A 27,421-nucleotide genomic window follows, 5' to 3' on the forward strand; every position below is an offset into this window, starting at 1 on the left:
ATGTGTTAATCAGTGGTGGCTTTGCAGCTTAATAGTGCCTCCTAAGCAGCTTGGTTTCACACCAAGACAATTTAGGCAGTTTCTGCTAAGAGTTTTTATTAGAGCAGGCCTCATCTCTTCTAAGGAATAAAAATGCTGATAGACATACATTGAAGGTGCAAGTATAACACTTTTTTTTTTTTTTTTTAAAGTGTTTTACAGGGTGTATTGCAGATGGGCTCTGTTATCATCAGCAAAAAAACCCAACAACCCACCTGTAAATTTGATGTAAAATGTGTAACACTTAAAAGCAGTAACAATTTTCTAGACTGATGTATTTTTCCTACTGCAGGGTAGGATTACATATAGTATAAATCACACATATAGACAGACTTTTTTTTAAGGGCACATACTAAATTCTTCTACCATACCCAAGATTCTGGATATGGCTTCTGTTATCACTGAACTTCAGCAATAATTCCAAGATCCAAAGTTCCTCTGTCAGTCCTGAGAAGAACTTTATTCTGCCCACCACACAACTCCTGTAAAGAAGTCCTATTTAAATAAGGCTAGGGTTTAACCACAAGGCACCAACTTTCCATTTAATGCAACGGTCATACCTAAAATTCAGAATGGCATATTAGTCTCAAACTCTTTAACATTCAGGTCAGTGCTGTACTTTAGTTACAGTGCAGCATAAAATACTCCAACTTAATTGTTGGTGATCAGAAGTCACTGAATTGGTTTCCCGTAAGTTTACATCCCATTATATGCTGGTCCTCCTCCACCTTCAGGCACTACCCAGTTAATATTCTGACTTGGGTCTTTAATATCACATGTTTTGCAGTGGACACAGTTCTGAGCATTTATCTGCAGTCTTGATCCTTCTCCTGTTTCCAGAGGAATATATTCGTAAACTCCTGTGAAGAGCAAAAGAGAGCTATCACTTCACTGAGCAGTTTCCCCCTGCATGTATGCTCTACTACTGAAAAGCTTACTACTCTACTACTTAGCAAGCGCAATGAGGGAAGTGTATTACTAGTGCGATTCAACTACCTTCTTCTGCGTAGTAATCATTTAATCTTCAAAGTACTGTGCACTTGATCCCTGTTCTAGGGGGAGGATTTGGATAGTATACTTGAAGTAAGTAGTAGGCCAGGTGAGCTCTTCCCAAAGTAGTCTTTCATCTTGCAATAACAGCTCAGAGACATATTTTTATTACTTACCTGCTGGACAAAACCTTTGTTCTGGTCCATCGAATACAGCCAGATTCCTGCTCACAGGGATGCTGTCATCTTTGAGAGTTAAATGAGCAGGCTGGTCGTGTTCGTGGTTTGTGCCACTTAAAGCCACGGACGACAGGAGATCAAAACTGATTTTTCCATCAGGCTTTGGGTATTCGATTGGCGTGCAATCTTTGGCTGGCTTGAGCTGAGCAAAATCCGGTCCTAAATATATTTTAATAAATAAAGTTTCAGTATAGAATTACTGTAATTTGCAGTTACTCAAAAACAATTTAATTTAGCTATTTTAACTTTCTTTATCATCAGAATGAAGTATTTAATAAAAGGTAGCCGTTTTCATGAAACAAAAAACCTATGCTGAGTAGAACAGTGCTTTCATGTCTTCACTTATATGCTAGGTAATATGACAAAGTTGGCTTCAGTGCTGTATCATTGCTTTCTTTCCAACACTTTAAGGCCTTACCACTTGACCGAACGTGCTCTACGCAGCTTCGACTAAGACCAGAAAAGACTGACATACAAATCTAGTATCTTCTTTCAGGAGATAATGAAATTACCTGGATGTTTTAACGTCCATGGTTCCATTCCTCTCAGTATCCAATAAAAGATACCCGTGTATATCATTCCTCCATACACACCAAGTATGCTGTGGCAGGATGGTCGGATGTTTCTAACTGCGTACAGCTCTTTCCAGACCCAGGACTTTTTCAGGTTCTCTTCATATTCTTGTACATCAAGTCCTAAGGCAGTACATACTTGTTAGGTACCTACAGTACATAAAGACTATCCTTGAAATAAAAAATTACTGAATAAAAGCAATTGTTAGCAACCAAGGCAGCAAAATGAGAACTTCAGAACAATAACCAAGGAATATACTAGACAACACATCTCAGCCTCTTGAAGAGACCCGTTTGTTGGTGGGTACCAGCAGATACCTACTGCTCCATTGTAGTCTCTTAAATCACCCGCAAGCAGCGTTAAATTGCCTCAAACCTCAGCAAAATATAAAGATAACCAGGCAAGTGGCCGTACTGGCACCTCTACAGGAAAACAGCCACTTGCTCATAGAATCTAAAAATTGACCAGGAGAATTTACCTGTGATCCAAGAGTCAGGTCTGTAATTTCAACATTGTCAAGTTCAAAAGCTTTTTCTTTACAGATTACACAATCACAAACATTCTGATTTCAGTAACTATGACTACAGCCCAATACATGATGCCAGTGCTAGAGAACGTTTTTTCTTCCCTTTGTAATCAGCAAGTGAACGAGACACATTAGACTACAAGCTTTTGATTTAAACTCTTTGTATTCTTTACAAATACTAGATGCTGCACACTTGACATGACACATCTATTGCAGTGTAGTTAAAACGAAGTAATTATCTTACAAAAAACCTGTTTCTTCAAATGACAATTTTCTGAGAGCTTCCCCCTCACCGTTCTCCATTACTACTGTATAGGAATAGGTGTTCTAAATAATAAGTTTTAAGCCTTGTCTATACATGAAAACACAGTTCCTATTTTCTGTCTCACATAAGGCTCTGGAAAAAGCTCATTACCTACACACAGAAAAGAAAGGGGGCTGTAATATTCTACAGTCTTGACAAAACTGGAAACACCATAAAAAACCTGTCCATAATGAAACAGGAGTGGCACACGACCCAGGAAGCATGTTTATTGTTTCAGATGGGTTGCAAGATTTTAACCTGTTGTACTCGTTGAAGTTTTAACTGTTCAGCATACCCTCTGTGGCAACGTGTCAATACACCTGCTGCAGCTGAATGAAAGCTCACTAGGACTGAGTCCACCACTACAGAGAAGATATTTCTAAAATAATAATCGTATGGCACCAATGTCCATCTCCAGAATAACTGAACCACACTAATTTCCTGATTTATTTGCATTTCCAACTAATTCCTTCACACATTTAGTTACTGCTAAGCTGCTGGAGATTTTAATGGAACACAAGGTAACTACAAACCAAAATACAGTGATCTTACCTATTGTCTTTGATTGGAGATTTTCATTGATTAATTGGCTAAAGATGGCTTCTGAAGCCAACATGCCACTTTTCATCGCAGTATGTGTCCCTTTGATCTTAGGAACATTCATGAGTCCAGGACTGCAACCAATTAATAATCCACCTGGGAAGGTGAGTTTGGGTATTGACTGAAGAGGAAACAAAGAAAGGTGTTTTGTTTATTTTGTTCTGTTCTTTTAAAGTGAAAATAACATTCTCCACATGAAACTGGCATTAGGCTTGAGTGCCCTTTACATTTTTAGACTTGCACGTGCACTATCTAAAAATACACCACAGTCAGTCCATTTCATCAAGGAACTTTGGCACAGTAAGCAGGTAAGAATACAGACACTGTACCAGGGCAGAGTATAACATCATGACAATATTTTCCTTATATCCTCTCTCCAGCTGCTTTATCTGCAACAGGACTGTGGCAATGTCAGCCACCGATACTATTTTCTTCCTTCAAGTTTCTGTCAATTGGGTAAAAAAAAAAAAAAAAAAAAAAAAAGACACATTTGTGTTCCTGCTTTCCACACACTAAGCTGTACGCATCTCATCTTAGAGTTTATTACTTGGTGGTTTTCCACAATTTTTTCCCCATGAAACTGCATAGTGCCCTCCCTGTCTGTTGTCCTGTCCCCGCCCTCCCGCTCCCACTTTTAGTTTTAAGTGCTTGACTTCGCAATTTTGATAAACAGAAGAAATAACAGCTATGTAGATGTAGTTTTATTAAACTTCATCCCCTCCTTCCACATATCCAAAAAAGCTACAAAATCAGGGAAACATCCAAGAGCTCACTTGCTCTCTCTCACACCAACTTAGCATCACTAGATGTCAAAGACTAAAGAACACGATCATAAGGTTACTTATGACAGACAAAAAAGCTGAGATTGATGGCAATTTTATACACCTATTTGATGCAATACTGTCACCAAAAAGAAAACTGGAGCTACAGAACAACTTACATAAGAATATATTCCTGGATGCCAGTGATGCAAGTGAGTCAGACTGCTACAGTTATTAATCCAAGCAACACATGCAAAAGAAGAGCTAATCTTAAAAATCTTCCTAAGTGAATCATCAATAAAGCTTTATATTACTGAAAGCATGTATTAAAAAAAAAGCCATTTAAAAGTATGATTTCATCATTAACCAGACAATTCTATCTACAGGAAATAAATAAAAAACCCCAACAAAATAAGCCACACTTTTATATTAGGAACTGTGCACAGGGACATGTTATTTTAAGTCCAGCAAAGAAGTCCAAAGATCGGGCAGAGATGTGCAAGAGCTGCAGTCCTGCTGTCTAACTTAGCACAAACAATGTCTGTACTTAAAAAATATCATGTTCTTTCAGCCATGTTTTGAGCAGTATAAGGAATATGCAACTGAGGTCACAATCTGGCTACTTCTTCAAAGTCAGAAATTCAGTAATGACCATTGCAATAAACCAGGGCACAGGACGGAAAAAGAAGGCCCTCTTGTACAAAAGTCTAGATTAAAACATCTTGGCATTTTGTATCTCATCTGTGTCAATAATGGACTAACAATTGTTTCTGAACTAAGCTAGTAACACAAGTGTGTTACAACGTGATATGACAAGCTTCCACTTCAGAGCGGACAAAGTAATCAATCTGCAACAATATAACCAAAACTACATTTTTAGTTACATTTGGTTACATTTCTTTCCTCTCTTAGACAGGATCCAGAAAGATTACATGCCCAGCCATCCTGGGTTTATGAAAGGCAGGTGCTGCTTGACAAACCTGTTCTCTTTCTACAAGATGACTGACCCCTTGGACGAGGGAAAGGCTGTGGATGTTGTCTGTGTGGACCTTGGTAAAGCCTTTTACACCGTCTCCCACAGCGTTCTCCTGGAGACCTGGCTGCTCGTGGCTTGGACAGACGTACTCTACGCTGGGTAAAAAGCTGGCTGGGCGGGCGAGCCCCAGGAGTGGTGGCGAGTGGGGTTACACCCAGCTGGTGGCCGGTCACACGCGGTGTCCCCAGGGCTTCGTGCTGGGGCCCGTTCAGTGTCTTTATGGAGGGCCTGGCTGAGGGGATGGAGCCCACCCTCAGCCAGTTTGCAGATGGCCCCCAGCTGGGCAGGAGTGTTGGTCGGCCTGAGGGCAGGAGGCTCTGCAGAGGATCTGGGCAGGCTGCACCGATGGGCCGAGGCCACTGTACGAGGTTCCACCAGGCTCAGTGCCGGGCCCTGCCCTTGGGTCACAGCAACCCCCCGCAGCGCTCCAGGCTGGGGGAGAGCGGCTGGGCAGGGCCTGGGGGGAAAGGGCCTGGGGGTGCTGGCTGGCAGCCGGCTGGGCAGGAGCCAGCAGGGTGCCCAGGTGGCCAGGAAGGCCGGCAGCGTCCTGGCTGGTGGCTGAAACGGTGTGGCCAGCGGGGCAAGGGCAGTGACCGTCCCCCTGCGCTCGGCACTGGTGAGGCCGCACCTCAGGTACCGAGTTCAGGTTTGGGCCCCTCGCTGCAAGAGGGACAGGGAGGTGCTGGAGCGTGTCCAGGGACGGGCAGCGAGGCTGGTGGGGGGTCTGGAGCACAAGTCTGATGAGAAATGGCTGAGGGAACTGGGGTTGCTGAGCCTGGAGAAAATAAGGCTGAGGGTAGACCTTATTGCTCTCTACAACTAACTGGAAGGAGGTTGTAGTGATGTGTAGGAGGTTGTATTGGTCTCTTCTCCCTAGTAAAAAGTGACAGGACAAGAGGAAACAGCCTCAAGTTGTGCCAGAGAAGATGTAGACTGGATATTAGGAAAAACTTTTTCACTGGAAGGCTTGTCAAGCATTGGTACAGGCTGCCCAGGGAAGTGGTTGAGTCACCATCCCTGGAGGTATTTAAAAGACATGCAGATGTGGTGCTCAAGAACATGGTTTAGTGGTGGACTTGGCAATGCTAGGTTAATGGTTGGACTTGATGATCCTACAGGGCTTTACCAACCTAAACAATTCTATGACTATATTTCATTTAGAAAATAAAGTGACTATGTCAGAAGATTTTTAGTATGACAGAGCCTAAGTCCAGCAAATCTCAGCAGCCAGTAACCAGCAAGATAGCAAGGCTTTTCTGTCCAGCAAAACTTCTGGCTTTACCTAGCTTTATTATAGTTCAGTTGTTTCCCAACCACATGCAACTCAAATCTAAAGCACTGGAAATATTGTTACAGAGAACTCAAAGTAAAGAGCTTCATGAAAACATTACCTGGAAACCACCTTCATTTAACGCTCTGGCACCATAGGCAATCCTTGTTCCACCCTCCAAAGTAGGCTGTACACTAGGATGGTGCTTCCACCTCTGAAATTCCCTAAATGGATTCAAATAGGGATTTTGATAATCTAAACCAACCTTAAAAAAACCAGAAAAGTGCAATATTAATGAAAATAAAGTATGTAATTTCCACAAAAGTTTGAAAAGAAAACAATTGCCTATTACCACATCAAGTCTTTAAATCTGTTTTATACTAAACTAACCTTAGGATCTTTCTACTTAAAGAACCTACTGCCAAAAATATGTACTATTAGCAGAACAGTAGAAGCAAATCTGAGAATTTGCTGCTACAAAACTGTTCCCTGCCCTATCTGAAACCTGAAGCATGGAAAACATTTAATTGCATTGTAAGCAACTTCCATCTGTCTTTGAAATAAAACAGTGAAATTAAATTAAGCATGGTTTAACAGGCAGGATAAGCAAGAAAACTAGCAAGAAAACTTGTTTTGTGTTTCAAAACCTCTTTGCCCTAGAAAAGCTCAAAGGAGAGGAAAAGAGTTATTTCTAGATCGTTATTTCTAGGTCGTTATGTTCACATGTTAACCAGTTCTTCACATCATCTAGCTGAGTCAATTATCATTTTCAATTAGGTGAACCATTGTAGTAAAGCACTGGGGAGCAATGATGAAAGCAACAAATGGGGGAAAGACTGCCAATTGGCTGGATGCCTGGGATTCTTATCTTATACATTCGAGAATTTGCCCAAAGATAACCTCTGCATTTCCCATGTTTAATACATTCTTTAAAAGGACTTATGTTGCCAAATCTTCTCTTTTGAGAAAGGGGTTACTTCCAGTTCCTGGAAGCTTTATTTGAGACAAATAAAATATATCATGAGTCAGCAACAAAAAGTACCTTGATTTCTCTGGCAGCTCGCTGCTTTTAGGGCACTGCTTGCATCTACTTTCCTTGCTAGATAAAGTTAATGAACAATTTTCAAAGTAAGTACGAGATAGTCCTACTACAAGAATCAGCTCAGACTGACATAGGTATAAAGTTCAGAGACAAAAATGCCCTCATATGTTCACAGAAAAGCTGATTTTCTCCTATCTGGACATAATATGAACATTACTGATTACCAATCTCTGTAAGAATCAAAGCTCTTTACCCTTCTAAAAACAAACAGAATTTGAATGTCTATTGTCTGTACTTACTAATTCCAGTATTGGTAATCTGCACAGGACAGGTATGCACACCTGAGAAAAGCTAACAAGTTTTTTTCCACTGTTTCTTACAAAACAGTTAAGACAAAAATATAACTTTCACCCCCAGAAAAACACTCTGGAATCCTTCTGAAATCTAGGAGACCAAAGCGTCACCTGAATTCCATGCTGCTGAAAGTCCAGATAGCGTGCCTGACTCTTACACCATCTGTGTGTAAAGCACATGCATGGGATAAAGAATACATGCTTCATTTCGAACTGCAGGTGCTAGGAACACATTTCCTACCATCACTCCATCCATCACTGGCTGGCAGAATGACACAACACTGTGTCTCTAGTCATCCCGACGCTTCTGATAAAGAGGCAGTAAGAAAGAAGCCGCTGCCTGTCCAATTCAGAAAGGCAGTTGCTAAAGGTGGCAAGGTGAACGAGGGTGAATAATGGTAAGAACAATCAAGAGCTCAGAAATGCAAGGCATGCTTCTTGTGGAACTGCAGAATGCTTCCACTTTACACCCTTCTCTCATAACGTGGAGTTGCACCCAAGGCTGGCACACAACTGAGGAAATGGAATTGCACAAAACCTATGTGATTTAGGCATTACCTAACTTGCAAAAATTTTGCGAGCAGTTTTACTTGTTTGGTTTTAGCTTTATCAAAATTGGTTTGCAAAAAACCTTATTTGTAAGTTTTTAGTTTTGTTCTTAGTAAGAAGCACTGGAATAAAGACAGATTAACACGACAAATTGACCTTTCCTAACATGGATATAAGCGCGCTTAAGATTAAGAAAGTACTAAATCTGGTCTGTTGCTGTTCTTGTGTTTTCATCTTCACATTGAAACAGAGAAAAGAAACTGCATAAAATGAAGAGCAAACAACAATAAACAAGCATAAAAAAAACCAACTTCACTTACCACAAATCCAAGAGCAACTAAAGGTTCACTCTCATTTAAGTGATAAAGAAAGGATCCTCCATATGTATGTCTGTCTAAAGGCCAGCCTACAGTATGTTCTACTCTTCCTGGTTTCCATTTCTTTTCATCAATAGTCCATAACTAAAATGAAGATGACCAAAAAATGACTTTGTATTGCAAAGTAATGGTCTTTCAATAACATAACAAACACAGAACTGAATATAGAAGAATATCAATTTACTGCTATGACCAATGCATAAATTCATGCGTCAAAATACCAAGTAATAAGTATACTTGTTTTGTATTACCATTTAAGAATTTCCTAATACTTCTCTCTTTGAAATGGCGCACATCAGGAAAGCACTGACAGGCTCCAGTACTATACCCAAAATTTCCATTCAACTACAATGCTTATGTTGACTTTTTTCTTTAAAATCATCAGTTTTTCATATGAATCACTGCAACTTCCTCACAAATTTTTCAAGGTCAGGCTTAACAATATGCCTCAGTTGATCTAAATATTTGCTGTCAAACAGGTTGTCCTCTTTCTGCTCTCTTCTGCACATCTCTGCTCATCTGATCCACAGCAAACTCACAGAAGCATCTTCATGTCTCCACTACTGAATAAATTTTCTGCTTATTTCACAAAATGTCTCTTCACCATGGAATTATGTGCCAGATGCAGTCTATTGACAGAGGGCAGCTGAGCATCATTAGATCAGCTCAAGCATGGAGGGTACATAGAATGGTCTGGGCTGGAAGGGACCTTAGAAGATCATCTAGGTCCACCGCCCCTGCCATGGTCAGGGACACCTTCCACCAGACCAGGCTGCTCAAAGCCCCATCCAACCTGCCCTCCAACACGTCCAGGCTTCCCTGGGCAACCTGTTCCAGTGCCTCACCACTCTCACAGTGAAGAATTTCTTCCTGATATCTACTCTAAATCTACCCCCTTTCAGCTTAAAGCCATTACCACTTGTCCTGTCACAACATGCCCTTGTAAAAAGTCCCTCTCCAGCTTTCTTGTAGGCCCCCTTTAGGCACTGAGAGGCTGCTATAAGGTCTCCCCAGAGCCTTCTCCAGTTTGAACAACCCCAAGTCTCTCAGCCTGTCATCACAGGAGAGGTGCTCCAGCCCTCTGAGCCTCTTCGTGGCCCTCCTCTGGGCTTGCTCCAACAGGTCCATGTCCTTATGTTGGGGGCCCCAAAAGCTGAACTCAGTACTCTGGGTAGGTCTCATGAGAGCAGAGCAAAGGGGAAGGATCACTTCCCTCGACCTGCTGGTCACACTTCTTTTGGTGTGGCCCAGGACACAGTTGGCTTTCTGTGCTGTAAGCACACATTTCCAGGCCGTGTTGAGCTTTTCATCCTCCAACACCCAAAGACCTTTTCCTCAGGGGTGCTTTCAATCCCTTCTCTGCCCAGCTGGTATGTGTGCTTGGGATTGCCCTGACCCACATGCAGGACCTTGCACTTGGCCTGGTTGAACTTCATGAGGTTCACACGGGCCCAGCTCTCAAGCCTGCCAAGGTCCCTCTGGATGGCATCCCTTCCCCCCAGCGTGCTGACCACACCACTCAGCTTGGTGTCATCAGCCAACCTGCTGAGGGTGCACCGATCCCACTGTCCATGTCACCGACAAGTATGTTAAACAGTGCCAGTCTTAATACACACACCCCACTCCCCCCGCCCCCCCCCCCCCCCCCCCCCAATGCCATGCCACTTGTCATTGGTCTCCACTGGGACATCAAGTCATTGATGGCAACTGAGTGTGACCGTCCAGCCAATTTCTCATCCACTAAGTGGTCAGGCATCAAATTCATGTCTGTCCAGGTTACAGACAAGGATGTTGTGTGGGACAAATGTGACAAAAACTTTGTACAAGTCCAGGTAGATGACAACAGTTGCTTTTCCCTCATCCACCAACTTTGTAATGCAGTCGCAAAAGGCCACTGAATTTGCCAGGCACAATTTGCCCTTAGTGAAGCCATGCTGGCTCTCACCAATCACCTCCTTATTTTCCATGCACTTTAGCACAGTTTCCAGGAGGATCTGCTTCATGATTTTTGCTGGCCACAGAGATGAGACTGACCAGCCTGTCGTTCCCCAGGTATTCCTTATTTCCCTTTTAAAAACGGGTGTTATGTTTCCTCTTTTCCAGCCAGTGGGAACTTCACCAGGCTGCCACAGCTTCTCAAATACAATGGGTAGTGGCTTAGCCACTTCATCCACCAACTCCCTCAGGACCCAGGGATGCATCTCTTCAGGTCCCGTGGACTTGTGCACCTTCAGGTTCCTTAGATGGTCTCAAACCCAGTGTTCTACAGTGGGCAGTTCTTCATTCTCCCAGTCCCTGCCTTTCCCTTCTGTGACCTGGGCAGTGTGGCTGGAGCTCCTACCAGTAAAGGCTGAGGCAAAAATGCTGTTGAGTACCTCAGCCTTCTCCATGTCCCAGGTAACCAGGTTTCCTGTTTCCTTCTGGAGAGGGCCCGCATTTTCCCTTGTCTTCCTTTTATCACCAATGTAGCTATAGAAGCTTTTCTTGTTGCCCTTGATGGCCCTGGCCAGATTTAATTCTCTCAGGGCTTTAGCTTTCCTAACTTGATCCTTGGATGCTGGGACAATTTCTCTGCATTCTTCCCAGGCTATGTGTCCTTGCTTCTGCCCTCTGTAGGCTTCCTTTTTGTGTTTGAGTTTCTCCAGGAGCTCCTTGTTCACCCATGCAGGGCTCCTGGTGTTTTTGACCAATTTCCTCTTTGTTGGGATGCATCACTCCTGAGCTTGGAGGAGGTGATCCTTGGATATTAACCAGCTTTCCTGAGTGCCTCTTCCCTCCAGGGCTCTATCCCATGGTACACTCTACCAAATAGATCCCTGAAGAGGCCCAAGTCTGCTCTCCTGAAGTCCAGGGTAGTGATCTTGCTGTGCACCCTCCTCGCTGCCCTAAGGATCTGGAACTGCACCATCTCATGATCACTGCAGCCAAGGCTGCCCTTGAGCTTCATATTCGCCACCAGCCCCTCCTTGCTGCTGGAAACAAGGTCCAGCATGGCACCTCTCCTCACGGGCTCCTCTGTCACCTGGAGAAGGCAGCTATCATCAATGCATTCCAGGAACCTCCTGGATTGCCTATGCCCTGCCGTGTTGTGTCCCTCCAACAAATATTAGTGAGATTGAAGCCCCCCATGAGGACCAAGGCTTGTGAACATCAGGCAGGTCCTATCTGCCTATCGAGGGCCTCATCTGCTCAGTCTTCCTGGTCAGGTGGCCTGTAGCAGACCCCCACTATAATGTCAACTGCCCCTGCCCACCTTTTAGTCATGACTCATAAGCTCTTGGTCAGCTTCTCTTCCATCCCCAGGTAGAACTCCATGCACTCCAGCTGGTCTTTGATACAGAGGGCAACAGCCCCTTCTCTTCTCCCCACCTGTCCTTCCTAAAGAGCCTGTCCTTCCATTCCAACACTCCAGTCATAGGAACTATCCCACCGTGTCTCCATGATGCCAACAAGATTGTAGCCCTGCAGGCATGTGCACATCTCTAACTCCTCTTGTTTATTCCCCATGCTACATGCATTTGTATAGAGGCATTTAAGCTGGGCCCCCAATGAAGCAGACTTACTGGCTGGAGCGGCTGCAATTCCTTTGTGCTGCTCTTAAAATGCTCTCCTGCTGCCCTGCCATCCCTCTCCAGGCTCTGGGCATGTCTTGCTGGCACTGGCATCAAACTGGTAGGAGTGGGATGGACCAAGGTTCCTGTCCCCCAGCACCTTCAGTTTAAAGCTCTCCTCACGAGCCGGCAAGCCTATGATCAAAGATGTTCCTCCCAGGCTCTGACTGACAGACCTCACGAGCCTCTAGCAGACAAGGTTTCTCAAAGTGAGATCCATGGTCTAAGAAACCAAACCCCTGGCTGTGGCACCAGTCCTGTAATCATTTGTTGGTTCACTAGATTTGACTGGCACTTTCAAACCTCTTCCCTTTGACCAGGAGGACTGATGAAAAAACTACCTGTGCTTCAGAGTCCCTTACCACCACTGCCAGGGCTCTGTAATGCTTTTACTACTCCTCAGACTGCTCCTGGCTGTATCACTGGTGGCCGCGTGAAACAGCGGCGGCAGGTAATAGTCAGTGGACTGTAGAAGGCTTACATCAATGTTCCATTTTAGATGAAGAGCCAGATTCTTTAGCTGGACTCCTGATTCCTCCCACTTACTGTGCTTTCGTTCACATTGTACAGCAACCACGGAAAGCACGAACTGGATTCCTTTCACATGAAACTAAACTGTACAACAGGCTCCAGAAGCCCATCTAAAGCATCCCAGTCATGAAAGGGCACTCAGTCCACAGGACTAGGTCAGAGCTAGTCCAAAGTAAAAATAAACCTGAAATGTGCATAGCATGGGTATCAGCTCATCAGCACCAACTATTTCACTTTACAGATCCATTCCTATTGGACTGTACTAGTTGCTGAAGTAGTCAGTCTCATCTGGAAGCAAAGGAACTCTACAGCAAAACCCTGCTTTAAAGACAACTTATAGTTTTAGTTACAATTTCTAATACCTGTCATAGATTTCCAGAGTGGTTATTCTCTACAGAAGTGTAAACTAATTATTTAACAAATATTTTGTAGCTGAAGCACATGCTTGAAGTAATAAACGAAGAATATGTTATAGTCAAACTCTGAACGTATTCTAAATAATACAGCTCTTTTTCATGAGGGGTATTTCCTTACTATGAAATATTTTAAAAAGGAAACCTGAACTCTATTCCAATTTTATAAGCCCAGTGAACAGATTTTGGGGGGTGAAAAAATAGCTCACCCAGCAGGCACTTCCAAGATCATGACTCACCACCTGGAACAGTTCTTTTCTATCACCCTCTCTAATTAACATACAGAAACCCCACAGAAAGCCCTTCCACCCCTCTTCAGGTACTAAAAAGCCTTAAAACTAGGCAGCGTGAATCCCTGCCTCATTTAGTAAAAGTGCTGAAAACAGGTTTCACAAATGAACGTAATTTGAAATCAAATTAACATAAGAGTGGATTCACAGGTACCTCTATAACACAGACATAAGAGGAGAAGCAGCTGAAATGAAACAATCAACATTCAGGGAGCATCTTCTCTGATCCGCTTTGGAATAGCAAAAATTCTGAATTCTGAAAGTGTAACTCAAAATCTATCATTCTAATGGCTTACTCAAATTAGCTTAAAAGCAAATAAAAACTACTTTACAGTGTAACAGTATTTTCCTTAATTGTTAAAATTACGCAGGTGATACCTCTTTCAGTCCAATGCCATAGCTCTGGGGTTGACACTTCTCCCTTAGATTGTATTTTTTGTACAGCTGTTTGGCTAGATGTCCATGACAACCTTCAGCGAAGACTGTGACTTTAGCATGAAGTTCCAAACCTCTTTCAAAGGTAGCCTGAAAAAGTAGAGCATTTCATCATCAGTTAGATCTTTGCCATGTCAAACTCACAGCAAGAAGATGGAGGGCAATAAAGTGATTTTATACTACTTTGTGGCACTGCCCAGAACCCATAAACCATTGCAAGCTATGGCTCTAGTCCAGTTGTCTTTTCCACCTAACCATGATGGAACCCTGGCAAATCTTGTAAGGGGACTGCAGTAAAGCAGCAGTACAGTGAATGGCCATTTGCTACTGAAAAAAGATCTTTTCCACATTGGGGGATATTTGCATCGCATCTGGTCGTTCATATGGTGCAGAGTCACATATGTGCCTTGACAGAACAAAGGCTCTTAACCTGTAACTTCACACTTCCATTTTTTTTTCATGAACTCACATCACAATAAAACATTGTGCCCCACACATACACATGTATATGATAGAGGCTAGACAGAAACACCAGATCAGAAAAACCAGCATCACCCCTGCCCCCAAAAGAAGCCACTATCTCAAAATGAAGTTACTATAATATTACACCAATCTTACATGTCAAAACATATAGTGAAAGTAAAATAACATTAAGTATCATTACAAAAAAACTTTCTTATCAAAAATTCCAATGAAACTGAGAGTAAGATAAGGGGAACCGGCATACTTGTATATGAGCATGTCACTTTTATACGTGAGTGCACTGGATTGGAATATTACTAGATTAAATTTACAATGCAAGGATACAAGATTCTAAATATACGTAATCTTGCAGAGAAAACCCTAAAACTTTTTAAAAAGAAAAAAGCTTGATTTGAGTCAGAAAGTTTAATGTTGAAAAAGATCATGCAAACAGTTCTGGATGAAGATATCCAGCAGACTTAATAAAACCATCTCAAGGCAAGCCAGCATAAGTCCAGGAGCAGCTTATTGCTTTGGTTTTGAATTGTCTTTCAGGTGTGATCTGCCTGTAACTTACTGGTTGGAAATATCTGAAAGGCTAGCAAATGAAAATATTCCCTCTGGTTGAGCATTACCTTTAAACAGGAGTTACAAGATTTTGCCAGATTTTTTTTGTAGTCTTTGAATTTCTGATGCAGTCAACCTGAACGTGAATTAATCTTACAGAACACTTAAAGAACTACAGGGAGTTACTACTTGATCTAAAGATTAAAAATATATATTGTCCAATTTGAAGTAGATTTACAGAAAATAAACCAATTAACTACAACTGCACACTGTAACCATCAGAAATTCATGAATCTGTCACATTACTGAAATGTTTCAAAGTTGTATGTCATGGTTAACAACTTTCTCCAGGTTCTACATAAGAATTAACGTGCAACTTTTTACTATGTATTTTTACCACTGGCATTTTTGTTTGATTGGTGCTGACTGCAAGGTGAAACCCTATTCATTAACCACAGTCTATTTGATTAGGCTCTGTATAAACACATTGAAGATATTCTTGCCTTGAAGGTTATACAAACTATGTGTATTTGCCTGAACCTTTATACACTGGAGGCAATATCAGCTGACCTAACTGACAGCTAGAACACTAGAATACTCAAAAAGCTGCAGTAGTGGCACACTAATGACCTACATGAAAAAAGTTAATAGACACATTCTTCAGAAAAAATAGAAGAAATTCTAGGTTTTGAGGATGCTTGAAAATAAATAAATCACAGTTCCTTCCCATTTTAAAACAAAACCAAACGCCCAATAAATTTATATTACCACAGAAACTTTATTTTTTATTACTTGCTCCTCCTACTGGGCAAAATGTATATCTGAAAATAACAGTGCACCCATCCGCTGCAGGAGACAGACAACATTATACTGGAAAAAAATATTACTTTTCCCTGCCATCACTTCCTCCTCCATTTTCTATATTCCCTCAAAATAAGAATAAATCTTTACTTCTCATTCCCTGCCTTAAATGGGAAAAACAGCCCACAATTTTATGTGAAAGTAAGTATCTCTTTGAAACTCTAAGGAACTAGTAAGAAACCTCATAAAAGAAAGTAAACCTTAAGAAAAAACCTGTACCCATAATTTCCATAGCCAAATAAATTCCACGTGAAAGTTGTTCTGAGGTGCCAAACTGTCCCTAATGTATGGCAGAGAAGCAACATGCTTACCATAGGTTCTGTATCCCACTGAAAGTCAAAGTCCAACACCTAGGGCTGGGAGTCACCTTCTGGATACAGAAATGTGACCCACCAGGAAAAAGGTATAGAGATTCAGTGTGCACTTTGCCCCAGCAAGGTAGACAGACTGTCAACAAATACAACTGCAGTTGTAAATATCAAAAACCCGAAAAGAGCCAGAAGCACACTCCCTTATACATTGCTCGTTACCAGCGGGACAACAGTTTTCTATTTCACCTTCGCACCTTTCTTTTCGAGGAGTTCCTGGAATCCTTTCCTTTGTTTCCTGACTTCACACATGCCAAAACACCCTTACAGTATTTCCTTCAAGTCACCCTCAAACAAACCTTTCTGTGAAGGCTTTTCCTACTATTCTCAGAAGAAGTTTACAATGTTCTGAGACCAGAACTTTCACAGATATTGATCCATTTTATATACAGAGAGGGAAGACAGGTACAGAATTTTACATTTTTCTTAGGCTGCAGCAAGACTACTGATGCAGTAGAAGCAGATACATCACAATTTCCATAATTAGACTCTAGTTATGGGGAAAATGCCTACTTACTTTAGGTGCTCCATCCTTTCGAATGCCTACATCATTAGTTGCTACTCCTTTCACGCTACCATCTTCATGAAAAAGAACCTTTGGAAATATTTAAACAAACAAAACACATTTTAATGATTTGCCATTTTAGTCCATTCATAAAAAGTTCTAATGCAGAACTTCTAACTAAGCACAATGTCTTTAATGGTCAAACTTGAAGATTATGTATTTATTAACATACTGTACGATCCACTTGCACTTTGCTGGATCTGGGCCAGGGAATTTAGACACTGAAACACAGTTTTCACTACACACGTCTGTTAAGAGGAATGTTGTGAATATACAGGTAATTGGGAGTGGAAGGGGTTACAAAAATGCTTGTCATATACACACTGATGTCATTACCTCAGCGGCTGCATAGCCTGGATACAGCTCAACACCCAAAGCTTCTGCTTGCTCACCTAGCCAAGTCACAAAGTGGCCCAGACGTACTATGTAATTTCCATGATTAACCATCGGAAGCCCTAGGCAAACAAAACACACACACATAAAACATAGAACAGTAGGCAAAATAAAAGAAGTTGCATACATCAAGATGTCATTACTTCTGCGACTACTATCTTCACAGTAACGTCACGCATTACCACAGACATCATCCACATTCTACATATACTTGCTGCACTATGCTGAATCAAAATTGTTTGATTCATGGAAAAGTTAAAAAAGACACAGAAAAAGATGACTCTCTATCACCTCATTAAACTTTACCTGGAAGAATTGGCACTGGAATTCTAGATTTCTTTGTTAAAATTCCAAACTTGTCTTCCGTTACAGGAGTATTAAGTGGAGCCTACATTAAAAAATGGAAACAGAAACAGTACTGAGTGTTATGCTTTTCTAGCCAATCCAACACAAACAATGATAAATAAAATAAACTGGCAGTTGTAAGGGTTCAATAAAGCACTTCTGTAGGAAGGTATCACAGAAGAGAAGATAAGGTACTTTATGAGGCAGTCAACAGGCAAGAGTCGACACAACTACTGAGGTAAAAAAAAAAACGGAACAAGTACTTACAAATCACTTTTATAGTTTGTACACAGGCTTGTACTACATCAGTATTCTAGACCTTTCTAAAGGAGGCAGCTCAACTTCCATATTTATCCCAGTAAGACAAAACAACTAGCTGATAGACCACTTCTTGCAGGTCCCAGGTGACAGCAGGCACTGGCTGCAAGTCAGGTGGCTGCTCAGGCAGAGATGGTGTCCTGGTTTCAGCTGGGATTGTGTTTTCTTCTTAGTAGCTGGTGCAGTGCTGTGTTTGGGATTTGGTGTGGGAACGACATTGACAGCACATGGATGTTTTCAGTTGTTCCTTGGTAATGTTCATACTAAATCAAGGACTTTCCAGTTTCTTAGGCCCTGCCAGCAATAAGGCTGGAGGGGCACAAGAAATTGGGAGGGGACACAGCCAGAGCAGCTGACCTGAACTAGCCAAAGAGATATTCCATACCATAGAACATCACACTGAGTATTTAAAGCTGGGAGAAGAAAAAGAAAGTGGGGGACACTCGGAGTTATGGTGTTTGACTTCCCATGTAACCATTATGCCTGATGGAGCCCTGCTTTCCTGGAGATGGCTGAACACCTGCCTGCTGATGGGAAGTGATGAATGAATTCCTTGCTTTGCTTGTGTGCACAGGTTTTGCTTATTCTATGAAATTGTCTTTATCTCAATCCATGAATTTTCTCACTTCTGTCCTTCCAATTCCCTCCCCCATCCCACTGCAGGGAGTGAGCAAGCAGCTGCATGGTGCTTAGCTGCCAGTTAGGGTTAAACCACAACAGATGGTGGCTCATTTCTTGTTATCCTCCCTCCTAGAAGCATCTTAGGCCTCCAAAAAATCTCTATGTCTGCACAAAAGTCAGCATGTGTGCCATTTTCTGACACTACAGAGAACTACTGTACAGAAGCAGTGAGTCTGACATTGCCAAGAACTAACCATATTACAGCTGGTGCATGGGAGCTGGATTCTGCACAAAGGCAGTAAGTGTAGTGCATCCCAGGACACATCAGACATACTGCGTATCTGCAGTAAGACTACTCTCTAAAACAGCAAAGGCCACAGCATATCTGTGTAGATATAAAACTAGCACTGTTGAACTAAAGGAAACAGACTAGAAAGAAGGTAACGTTTTTTTGGTTTTGTTAGAACAACGTATTTCAAAGCAGTACTAAGTGCCAAAGGTACCAAGGTACTAAGTCATACCAGACTGAGTCAGATACAGAGTTCGTTACAAGCTGGCAATTTCGGTGTTTACATACTCAATACATACCCCCCGCTCCTTCCAGTCCGGAAACAGTTCTTCTAAGGATCTTGGCTCAAGACAAGCACCAGACAGTGTATGCGCACCGATCTGGGAAGCCTTTTCCACCAGACAAACACGTATTTCTTTGTTGTGCTCAGCAGCTAACTGTTTGAGTCGAATAGCTGCAGAAAGACCTGCAGGGCCTCCTCCAACAATGACAACATCAGCTTCCTCTGCAAATCTTTCCATATTTACCCCTTTAATAGAGAAAAAAATATAAACCATTCTACAGTTTCCCTCAGTCTTCTCTCACTAAGCCTTGTTCTGTGGTACTGGCTAGTGGCTAACCCAGAAGTATTACTTTGCATAAAAGGAGGCTAAATATTAAATGGAATCCCCACTTCAGTGCTTGGAAAAGCGAGAAGGACATTAGCACACCCATGTACAATTAGGTCTTTTAAAGTTGTAAGAAGATATACCACAAAAAAATACACTCAATCTCTATGCACCATAAGTAAACACCATCTAAGAACGTTCAGCTGAAGAGCCCAGTCGGTTAGGTGTATCAAAGACACTCAGTGAAACTCTAGGTAAAGGAGAAAAAAGAAAAAAGACTCTTAATTAGAACACGTGACATTATTTTACACTAAATTAAATCTTGTGATGGTAACTAAAACAAGAGCTGCGTATATACTTTCTTTCAATAACTCAGATCAAGTTTAATCTGATGCCATTTCATAGCACTAAAGACATACATGTGAGATAGCAACCACAACATTTCTATTTGGAGTATTAGTACTGTATTTAAGAGTACAGGATTTCTGTAAAAAGAAAGAAAACCAGCCACACGTTTCAAGGTATTTAGAACTGAGTAACAATACTAAAGAAACTTTTCAAAAATGCGGTTTTTTGCATACCCTCCCATCGTTTGTCTTTGTCCCGAGGATGAATTGTATAGTGTGTAGTTATGCGAGGCACAGAGGCAGTAGATGCACATCTTGCGATATGCAGTGATGGATGGCAGTCTCTCTTTATCAACTTTAGAGCATGAAAGCCCTGACGTGCTGCAAAAACAAGAAACAAATTTGTCAAATCGGTAATTTTCCAAATATTTCGACTTTTCAGAGACACAAGTGGCACAACAAATATAACAACTCCCCCTGAAAAGACTACTAGGTGATGTGAAGATGAGAAACCATAAACACAGATTTTACCATTTAAGTTAGGAATGCACCATATAATTTTATATCGGGAGGGAAGAGTGAAGAGCTTCCCCTTAAAGCATTCTTCACAAAATACCACTCAATACACTGGCCCACCATTTCTGACAGCAGACATAGGATAACATGCACGAAACACACAGATGAACCACATTTTAAGCTCCTACTTCATTTTGAATTTCATTCAAAGTGACCAAATAACTGTAGAGATATGACATGCAGGTTCCTCTCTTCTGACATCTCAACACATGTTGAGACACACAGTTTGGGCTACTGATATACCAGACAGTTCAGCTAAAGTCCATGTCATGGTCTACAATAAAAGCTCAGATGTAAACCTAAGTATGCTTTAGCCAAAGCTAGAAACCGTAGATACAGTTAAACTTTACCTTTGCTGCAGATACATTAATTGTTGCAAAAGCAAATCAGAATTTTTTAAGCAAATGGACCGAATGGAAGATTTATTACGTCGCATTCTTGTCCCGATTTCCCTCTTCCACCAAAAAATTACAAATACGCATGCAATTTGTACTCAGAAAACGGGTACGGTTCGCACCAAAACTATAGTTAAAAGGTCTATGAACTAATGCACCTTGACAGGTACTTCTCCTTCCTTTAAGGCTTTTCCCTTCTCTAATTTCAGGGGTGAAGAAAAAGAGTATTGCATTTTAAGTATTTCTGCAAAATTACACCAGTAGTATCCCCAGCATCCTAGGACTGAAACGCTTTGTTGAGAATGGTGAGTGGCAATGCCAGCACAAGCATCCTCCGCTGCAACGCCCCACAGGGACAGTCTTGCTGCTGGTCACCATATGCAAGGTAGTAAGTGCTGCCTGTGCTGGTTTCTTAACAGCAATTTTGTACTTAACCAACGTAACGTAAAAGTTATTATCATATAACCTCGTGACTCTTAATTATCCTTTACCTGCAACCAGGCAGGACCTGGGACCAAAGTATTTTGTAAGAGTGTTAACAACTACACCTCCACATACATACCAAACCACACCACCTTAACTGGATTTTTGAGGTATTTTTATTTGAGCACAACTGACGGCAATATGAATTCACACAGCAGAGTTAAAACCCGTCACTTAATTTCACACACGAGCGATATTCAGCTCGGCACACGCCTGACAGCCCCAGCGAGGCCCGAGGCCCGAGCGGGCGGGCCGCTCCCGGGCAGGCTGCTCCCGCGGGGCGCCGGGCCCGACCCGCCCGCCGGCCTTGGGCCGCGCCGGCCGCGGGGCTAGCCACCTGCTCGGGAGGTACGTCCCGGTCCCACGGCCCTCCGGCGGCGGCCAGCACGCCGCCTCTACGCTTAGCCCCTCAGCACGGGCACGAATTCAACGACTTTACTTCGCCCTTTGCGGCTGGTGGGCACCCAGCGACGCTCCCAAAACAGCCGCACGCTCCGTGCGCCCGTAACGCGCCGGGCGGGCTCGGGCAGCGCTCAGGCCCGGCTCGGCCCGCCCGTCCCGCCAGCTCGGGCGGACAGAGGCCGCCGGGGCAGGGGGAGCCCCGCCGCCCCACGGCCCCCGCCCCACGGCCGCCCGCCAGCCCCGCGTCCGGACACCCGGGCGCGCCCCCGCCGCGACCTTTGCTCTCCTTCCGCGCCGCGCCAGCCGCCCGCCCCGCCGAGCGGCGGCTGCCCCAGCCCCGTCCCCTCGGGCCGCCCGGCCGCCCCCGCAGCCAGCCAGCGCGTTACCTCGGCTAGAGGCCGGGCAGCGAGCGAGCAGCATGGCGGCGGCCCGCGAACCCCCCAGCGCCCTCCGGTCCCCGCGACGGCCCTGCACACGCCCCCCGGCTGCCCTCGGCCGCGCCTGCGCGCTCGGTGGCCGGCGAGGGGCCACGGGTCCCGCCCCGCAGGCAGGACTACGGCTCCCAGCGCTCCCGGCGGCGGGGCAGCCGCCCTCCGGGGCGGGTACGCACCGATTCCCTCCCAGAGAGGGAGGCGGCGGGAACGACTACCGCTCCCGGCGAGACGCGCGCCGCCCGTCCCCCGCCCCTAGCGCGCGCCGGGGGCGGGGCTGGGGCGGGAGGCGGGGCTCGGCGCGGGGTGGGCGGGGCGGCGGGCGGCGCCGGTGCGCGGAGCGGGACATGGCCGAGGCGGGGCCGCTGCCGCCCGCGGCGGTGCCCGAGCGATCGCCCGGCGCCGGGCCCCGGAGGGTCCGCGGCGGGAGCGGAGGGTCGCGGCCGCCGGAGCTGCCGACCGGCGACGCGCGGGAGCTGCTGGAGGAGGTGGAGATGCAGATCGGCAACGTGAGTGCCGGCGCGGCGGCGGCGGGCGGGCGGGCGGGGGACTCCTCACGGAGGGCGCTGGGCGGGGCTTGCAGGGCATCGGCGACCCCCAACCTCTGCCGTTCCCCCAGGCCGCCTGCTCGCTGGCGAAGATCCTGGAGGCGACGTCGGCCGTGTCGGCCCAGGTGGAGGAGCTCGCCACCAAGTGCTCGGAGAACGCCCGGTTCCTGCGAACATGGCGGGACCTGCTGAGGGAGGGGTACGAGTCCCTGAAGCCCAGCGGCTGACCCTGCCCGCGCCCCCCGCACGGCCCGCCGAGCCCCCGCCTGCGCCGCGCCGGGGTGCGGGGCTGTTGCGAACCAGCTTCTTTAGGAGCTGGCGTGGATTTTTGTTTTCCTGCAGCAGCTCCCCGTGAGCCCGGCGTTCTTTCAGAAATATTTGATGAGTCGTATGGATGTTGTGTGTAAGTCACCGGCTAAAATGGCCTTGTTTAGGGAATCGGTTTTGACTTTTAGACTCTTCTGTTGCAGCTCAAAGCGCTCATGAAATACTCTAACCGCCCCCCGGCACGGTGGATGCAAAGTCAGCCTGTGTGGTACCTTCAGAACACATTACTGGTGGGGAACTGGTGTCCTGCGAGGTCTCGCCAGCCCTGCTTTAGGAGCTGTCACCAGCAGAAACACTGCCAACTCCAGAGCAACTTGCTGAACTAACTTCAGCTTTTCTCTATGCACGCTTTGTCTTGAGGATGGGGTAATACGGCAAGTTGTGTCTCTTTTACAAGCTTCACATAAGCCTTATGTGCCAAACCTGCCTACTTTTAGCAGTATTGCAATACATTTCTGTAAAGCTGCAGATGTGTTGCAAGATGTTTGATTACTGCAAACAATTTTACACTATAATTTGTTGTAATAAAGTGCCTTATGATGGACCATATATCTCTGCATGGTAGAAGTTTAACAGCATCATTTATTGATAGGATGGATTATTCTGAACTGTAAGTAAAAGCCTCCATCAGTTAGAAAAGAGTCGGTGAAATGGTTTCTCCCATCTCTCAGAAAGCATGTTAGAGCTTTTTCAGTATTTGGCCCTATTTTTTATCTTTGCCTTAAGCAGTTACTAGTTAGTTAATCTAGAGCTTGTTGTTAACAGAACATTTTGGTCCAAAAGATCACTAATGTGTAATAAGTAGCTGTACTGAAATTCCTATACCTTTACCAGAGCACTGTGAAAAAAGTAATGCTGAAATGCAATGACAGGCTGCAGGAGAACATGGCTTTACCATGATTTGTTAGGCAGCCTTATTTTTACTGGTAGAAGGACATTTTAAAAGACAAACTGTAGTTTTCTTATCAAAACAATAAAGATGTTACAAAAAAAAATCTGAAATAATGCATATTCTTGTGTTACTTACAGAAAAAATTACAACATTGAATATATCCATAAGCAAGTTAAGAGAAAAAGGAAGTAGTGGTAAGGAGAGACATCCTTGCATATCTCATCAAAAGCAGTTACAGTCCTTGAGGAGACTTGGCCCCTCAAAGTACACAAGTTGTATTAAATTGAGTTCTAATTATCCCAGTTAAAGGCAATCCACATGGCAGGATTTCACTTAGCTGTTTTTAATCCCGCAACCCAAAATGTTGCAAAGGCAACTTGGAAAAGTCATTTTGTTCAGCAGGTAATCTTTTATTTCAATAAAACATAACAGTAGTGGAAACAAGATGCTTAACAATTTTTGATTTCAAGATAATCCAAAGTTCTGTAAACAGTTGAAGCGTGAATCACACTTTTCTTAATTCTACTTCTTATGCTGTTAAGAAGTTAAGTGCAAACATTGGAAGTATCTTTTAACTTCATTTTAAAAAGCTTCAAGTCATCAGTGCAAAAGAAGCATGTCTTTTACCTTTGTGGGCTTCTAGACCGTCAGACTGTGAGCACGGTACTGAAAGAAGAAGCAGGGAAGTTGTGGTAATTCATAATGGAAAAGACTCTCCTCAGTAAGTGTATGTGAAGGAACTGCATCTAGGGGATTGTTTCAGATGGGATAAGTAAAATAATACTCCAACAAGTGCTGAATGGCCATGGTCCTTAAATTATTTTAACTATAATGCATCCAATCAAATGCACAAGGGAACTGAAACGTAGATGTCATGACACCTGTTAAGACTGATAGCCTTCTATTTGGCCATCTGTTGTTATTCCACATACAGAGACAGACAACTTAGACTGAAATGAAGCTGTTGAAGTCTGCAGGCTACTTTTATGGTAGCTCTTTATGAAACAGCAAGAAAAAGAGCAGCATCAAGGTGCTGGGATACTCAGTCCAGCCTTTCCAGGGAGGGATGCACCTTTTTTTTTTTTTTTTTTTTTTCCTCTTCCCCACAGTTCAGGTTCTGCCTGAATTGCAATGATCATTACAATTTAAGGATTGTCTTTATGTGAGTGAATTGGTTGGTAAATTCTTACTAGGAATAAAATTTTCACTTGTTTGGCTTTGACAAACTGATCTGATTATGAAATATAAATATTTTTCTTAGGGCTACTAAGAAAGCTTTTAAGAGCTGATGCAGCTTAAATAAAGCTAGTCAGAAACTTTGAGGAGGAAAGAAAAAATCTAATGAGGAAACTAATTAACTCTTAAAAAAAATTCAGCTGTTGATATGCGGACTTTAAAAGAAAAAAGTTTAATGAAAATAACCTTGCCCCGCCCCCAAAAGGTAGATGAATTTGAAACATTTCTGTTTTAAATGACGATTCATCTTTTTTCCACACTTGCGGCTTCTGTGAGGAAAAAAGCAAACAACTGACTTCTCATTCTTATCTGGGATGTGTTGTGGAGATGTCAGGTACCATTGTGAGATTGCAAAATTACTGTGTTAGTTCTACCTGCAGACAGACACATTGCTCCCTCTTCTTCCTGCTTTGGTTCACACGAGCCCAGGTGTCACACCTCCCTTATTTTTCCTCATTGTTGTAAAGCAGTAAGCCCACAGATGTGAAGCTAACAGTGCGGGTGTCACCATGAAGATTCAAAATGTATTTATGTGTATGAGGTTAGTCTTGTTGACTGTGTGGTCACTGAAGCGTCAGAGGAGTCTGTACAAAGCACAGGCTTCATTACTTTTGGCGTGATTTCATGCATTGGCCACAGCTCTACCCAGATGAATGATGGACCGTATGTTTTCTGACTGCCTTTACCTCTTTGGGATCTTCTTTGTCTGTAATTATACCAAACCTGATGAATCATTTCTTTGAATGGTCGTGTAGTCAAAGTGTAGAGAAGAGGATTCAAAGCACTATTTATTGGCAGTATAAAAATCACCACCCAAGAAGTTATGGTACCTTAGGGAGGGAAAAAGAAAGGAAGCTGTAACATGCATTCCAGCATTTGTACCCGTTAGTGCAAGTGCTCGATGCCTATGCAGCACAGCTTCCTGCTGGGAGGGGTGGTCATACTCCTAGGCTGAGCTCACATCACAACAGGTACTTTTTTTTTTCTTCTCACTGTTATACTTGCACTGCACTCTTACCTCCCTCTGGACTCCCTGCAAAACCTGACAGTTTTTACTTTCCTAGTATTTCAATTTATCCCTCCTACTTTTCTGTACCATAGCCCTGGCACACTTGTTCTGGCTGGGCCTTGTTCTCTTGCCCCGAACCTTTTTGTCTCTACTTTGCTCCCTATGTCTTCCTGTGATCTCTGTTCCTCTTCTTCTTCCCTTGACTTGTGACATGCAATCCTAACGATGTCCCCGATGTCCTGTCCTCCTGCAAAGCAGTATCCTTCAGTCCCTGTATACCCTCTGAGGCTGATTTTCTCCACTGCACCAGGACTTCTCCATTCTTCCCCTCTCAAACAGCACTGTATACATCCTCCCTATTTCCTCCTTGCCCTGTTGGTAAGTCTGTGTTCACACTGTCTTCCTCTCTGAGGGTTTCCCGCTTCCCTGCCTGTAGCAGAGCCTGTGTGCATTTTTACAGCTTCCCCTTCTCATCTTTACTGTTTGGGAGGTAAGTTACCTGAGGGGCAGGCAGAGAAAGGGACTGGAATGAAGTGCTGGAAGATGTTAGTGGGTGCCCTCAGTTGCACTGTTTGATTTATAAAACAATTATAGAAGTGTTCCAAGTTGCACAAAAAGCTTAATTCACTCTCCCCCTGCTTCTGCCCCTCCCCGGCTTTACAACTTTGTTGCAGCATCAATACGTTCCTATTGATGCCCATCCATTGGCTACACTTTTGGAAACAAGCAGATGCTTAGTTCAAAAGCTGTCTAGTGTATCCCCAAAGAAAAAGAAATGCTATCAAATGGAGTTTAAAACTTCTGTAAACTTAGAGGACTGTCTCTCATATCTTTAGTTTTATGAAGTGACTAGTTAGTATTTAATCTGGTGTATCTAAGAATATTAATTTGCTGAACTCAAGATCACCCCTGTGGTTCAGCAAGATTTTGTCAAGGTTTCTTGACTCCGAATACATCTGCTTCCACATTTCACAGTATTTTCTTTAAGATTTCTTAGGTGGTTTGATAACTTCATGAAGAAACATTTTAGAAGACTTAAAATAACTGACAATACTTGACATAATCAATGTAACTTCCAGACATCTGAAATGTAAGTAAAAACTTTAAAAAGGTGACTCCCAACACTTCTGGTCAGCACATAAGACAAAATCCACTGAGCTAAAATGTTTTCTTGCCAGCCCAGTACTGTAACATATGTACTGTACGTTGAATCAGAATCTGCTGTTGCTGATGGTCCTGCTCCTGTTCACGCGTTCTTTCTAGCAGGGTTTACAAGCCCTACATAAAGTGGCTATTTTCCTGGCATGTGCTGGTATTGCAAGAAGAAGGAAAAAAAATGAGGTGCATCTTTTAATCTTTTAGGTTACGCTGTTTTTACATGGGAATATATTCATAGCATAACGAAGGTAAGCAGAGCTTTATATAACTTAATGGTTTCA

The 27,421-nt window shown here is 43.5% G+C and overlaps 3 protein-coding genes across 4 annotated transcripts in view; 1 reads left to right on the top strand and 2 right to left on the bottom strand.

Moving 5' to 3' along the window:
• Positions 1-554: 554 nt before the first annotated feature.
• ETFDH (electron transfer flavoprotein dehydrogenase) lies at positions 555-22,054 on the bottom strand. The gene is made up of 13 exons (XM_056328437.1): positions 21,926-22,054; positions 19,918-20,064; positions 19,028-19,257; positions 17,462-17,543; positions 17,099-17,217; positions 16,715-16,792; positions 13,883-14,029; positions 8,603-8,743; positions 6,460-6,603; positions 3,224-3,392; positions 1,781-1,963; positions 1,206-1,427; positions 555-899 (listed from the first exon to the last, which is right to left on the bottom strand). The coding sequence occupies exons 1-13, from the start codon at positions 21,957-21,959 to the stop codon at positions 736-738; spliced, it is 1,860 nt and encodes a 619-aa protein (XP_056184412.1). The 5' UTR covers positions 21,960-22,054; the 3' UTR covers positions 555-735.
• C1H4orf46 (chromosome 1 C4orf46 homolog) lies at positions 21,958-24,149 on the top strand. 2 transcript variants are annotated; one of them, XM_056328484.1, is made up of 3 exons: positions 21,958-22,479; positions 22,590-22,717; positions 22,989-24,149. In XM_056328484.1, the coding sequence occupies exons 1-3, from the start codon at positions 21,958-21,960 to the stop codon at positions 23,002-23,004; spliced, it is 666 nt and encodes a 221-aa protein (XP_056184459.1). In that variant the 3' UTR covers positions 23,005-24,149. The 2 variants fall into 2 exon arrangements, with proteins under 2 accessions (XP_056184459.1, XP_056184450.1); XM_056328475.1 differs by lacking the exon at positions 22,989-24,149 and having other exon boundaries at positions 22,590-22,767.
• A 759-nt stretch (positions 24,150-24,908) lies between these two features.
• The window catches only part of RXFP1 (relaxin family peptide receptor 1), a 50,556-nt gene continuing 48,043 nt past the window's right edge, over positions 24,909-27,421 (bottom strand). Inside the window, exon 18 of the mRNA XM_056344529.1 lies at positions 24,909-25,803. Coding sequence (XP_056200504.1) covers positions 25,502-25,803 — 302 coding nt within the window. The 3' untranslated portion in view covers positions 24,909-25,501. The remainder of the gene's footprint in view (positions 25,804-27,421) is intronic.

The sequence above is a fragment of the Falco biarmicus genome, chromosome 1 (assembly GCF_023638135.1).
Source record: "Falco biarmicus isolate bFalBia1 chromosome 1, bFalBia1.pri, whole genome shotgun sequence".
Classification (NCBI taxonomy): Eukaryota; Metazoa; Chordata; class Aves; order Falconiformes; family Falconidae; genus Falco; species Falco biarmicus.

What these genes read in the sequence shown, in the direction of transcription:
- ETFDH (XM_056328437.1), bottom strand. Translation starts at nt 21,959, where the DNA reads ATGCTGCTCGCTCGCTGCCCGGCCTCTAGCCGAG. An exon ending in CAAAGACAAACGATGGGAGG is followed by an intron (nt 19,258 to 19,917) that starts GTATGCAAAAAA and finishes TCTCTATTAAAG; the next exon opens with GGGTAAATATGGAAAGATTT. An exon ending in TAGTTGCTCTTGGATTTGTG is followed by an intron (nt 6,604 to 8,602) that starts GTAAGTGAAGTT and finishes GGTTTTTTTAAG; the next exon opens with GTTGGTTTAGATTATCAAAA.
- C1H4orf46 (XM_056328475.1), top strand. Translation starts at nt 21,958, where the DNA reads ATGGCGGCGGCCCGCGAACCCCCCAGCGCCCTCCGGTCCCCGCGACGG. An exon ending in TGGAGATGCAGATCGGCAAC is followed by an intron (nt 22,480 to 22,589) that starts GTGAGTGCCGGC and finishes CCGTTCCCCCAG; the next exon opens with GCCGCCTGCTCGCTGGCGAA.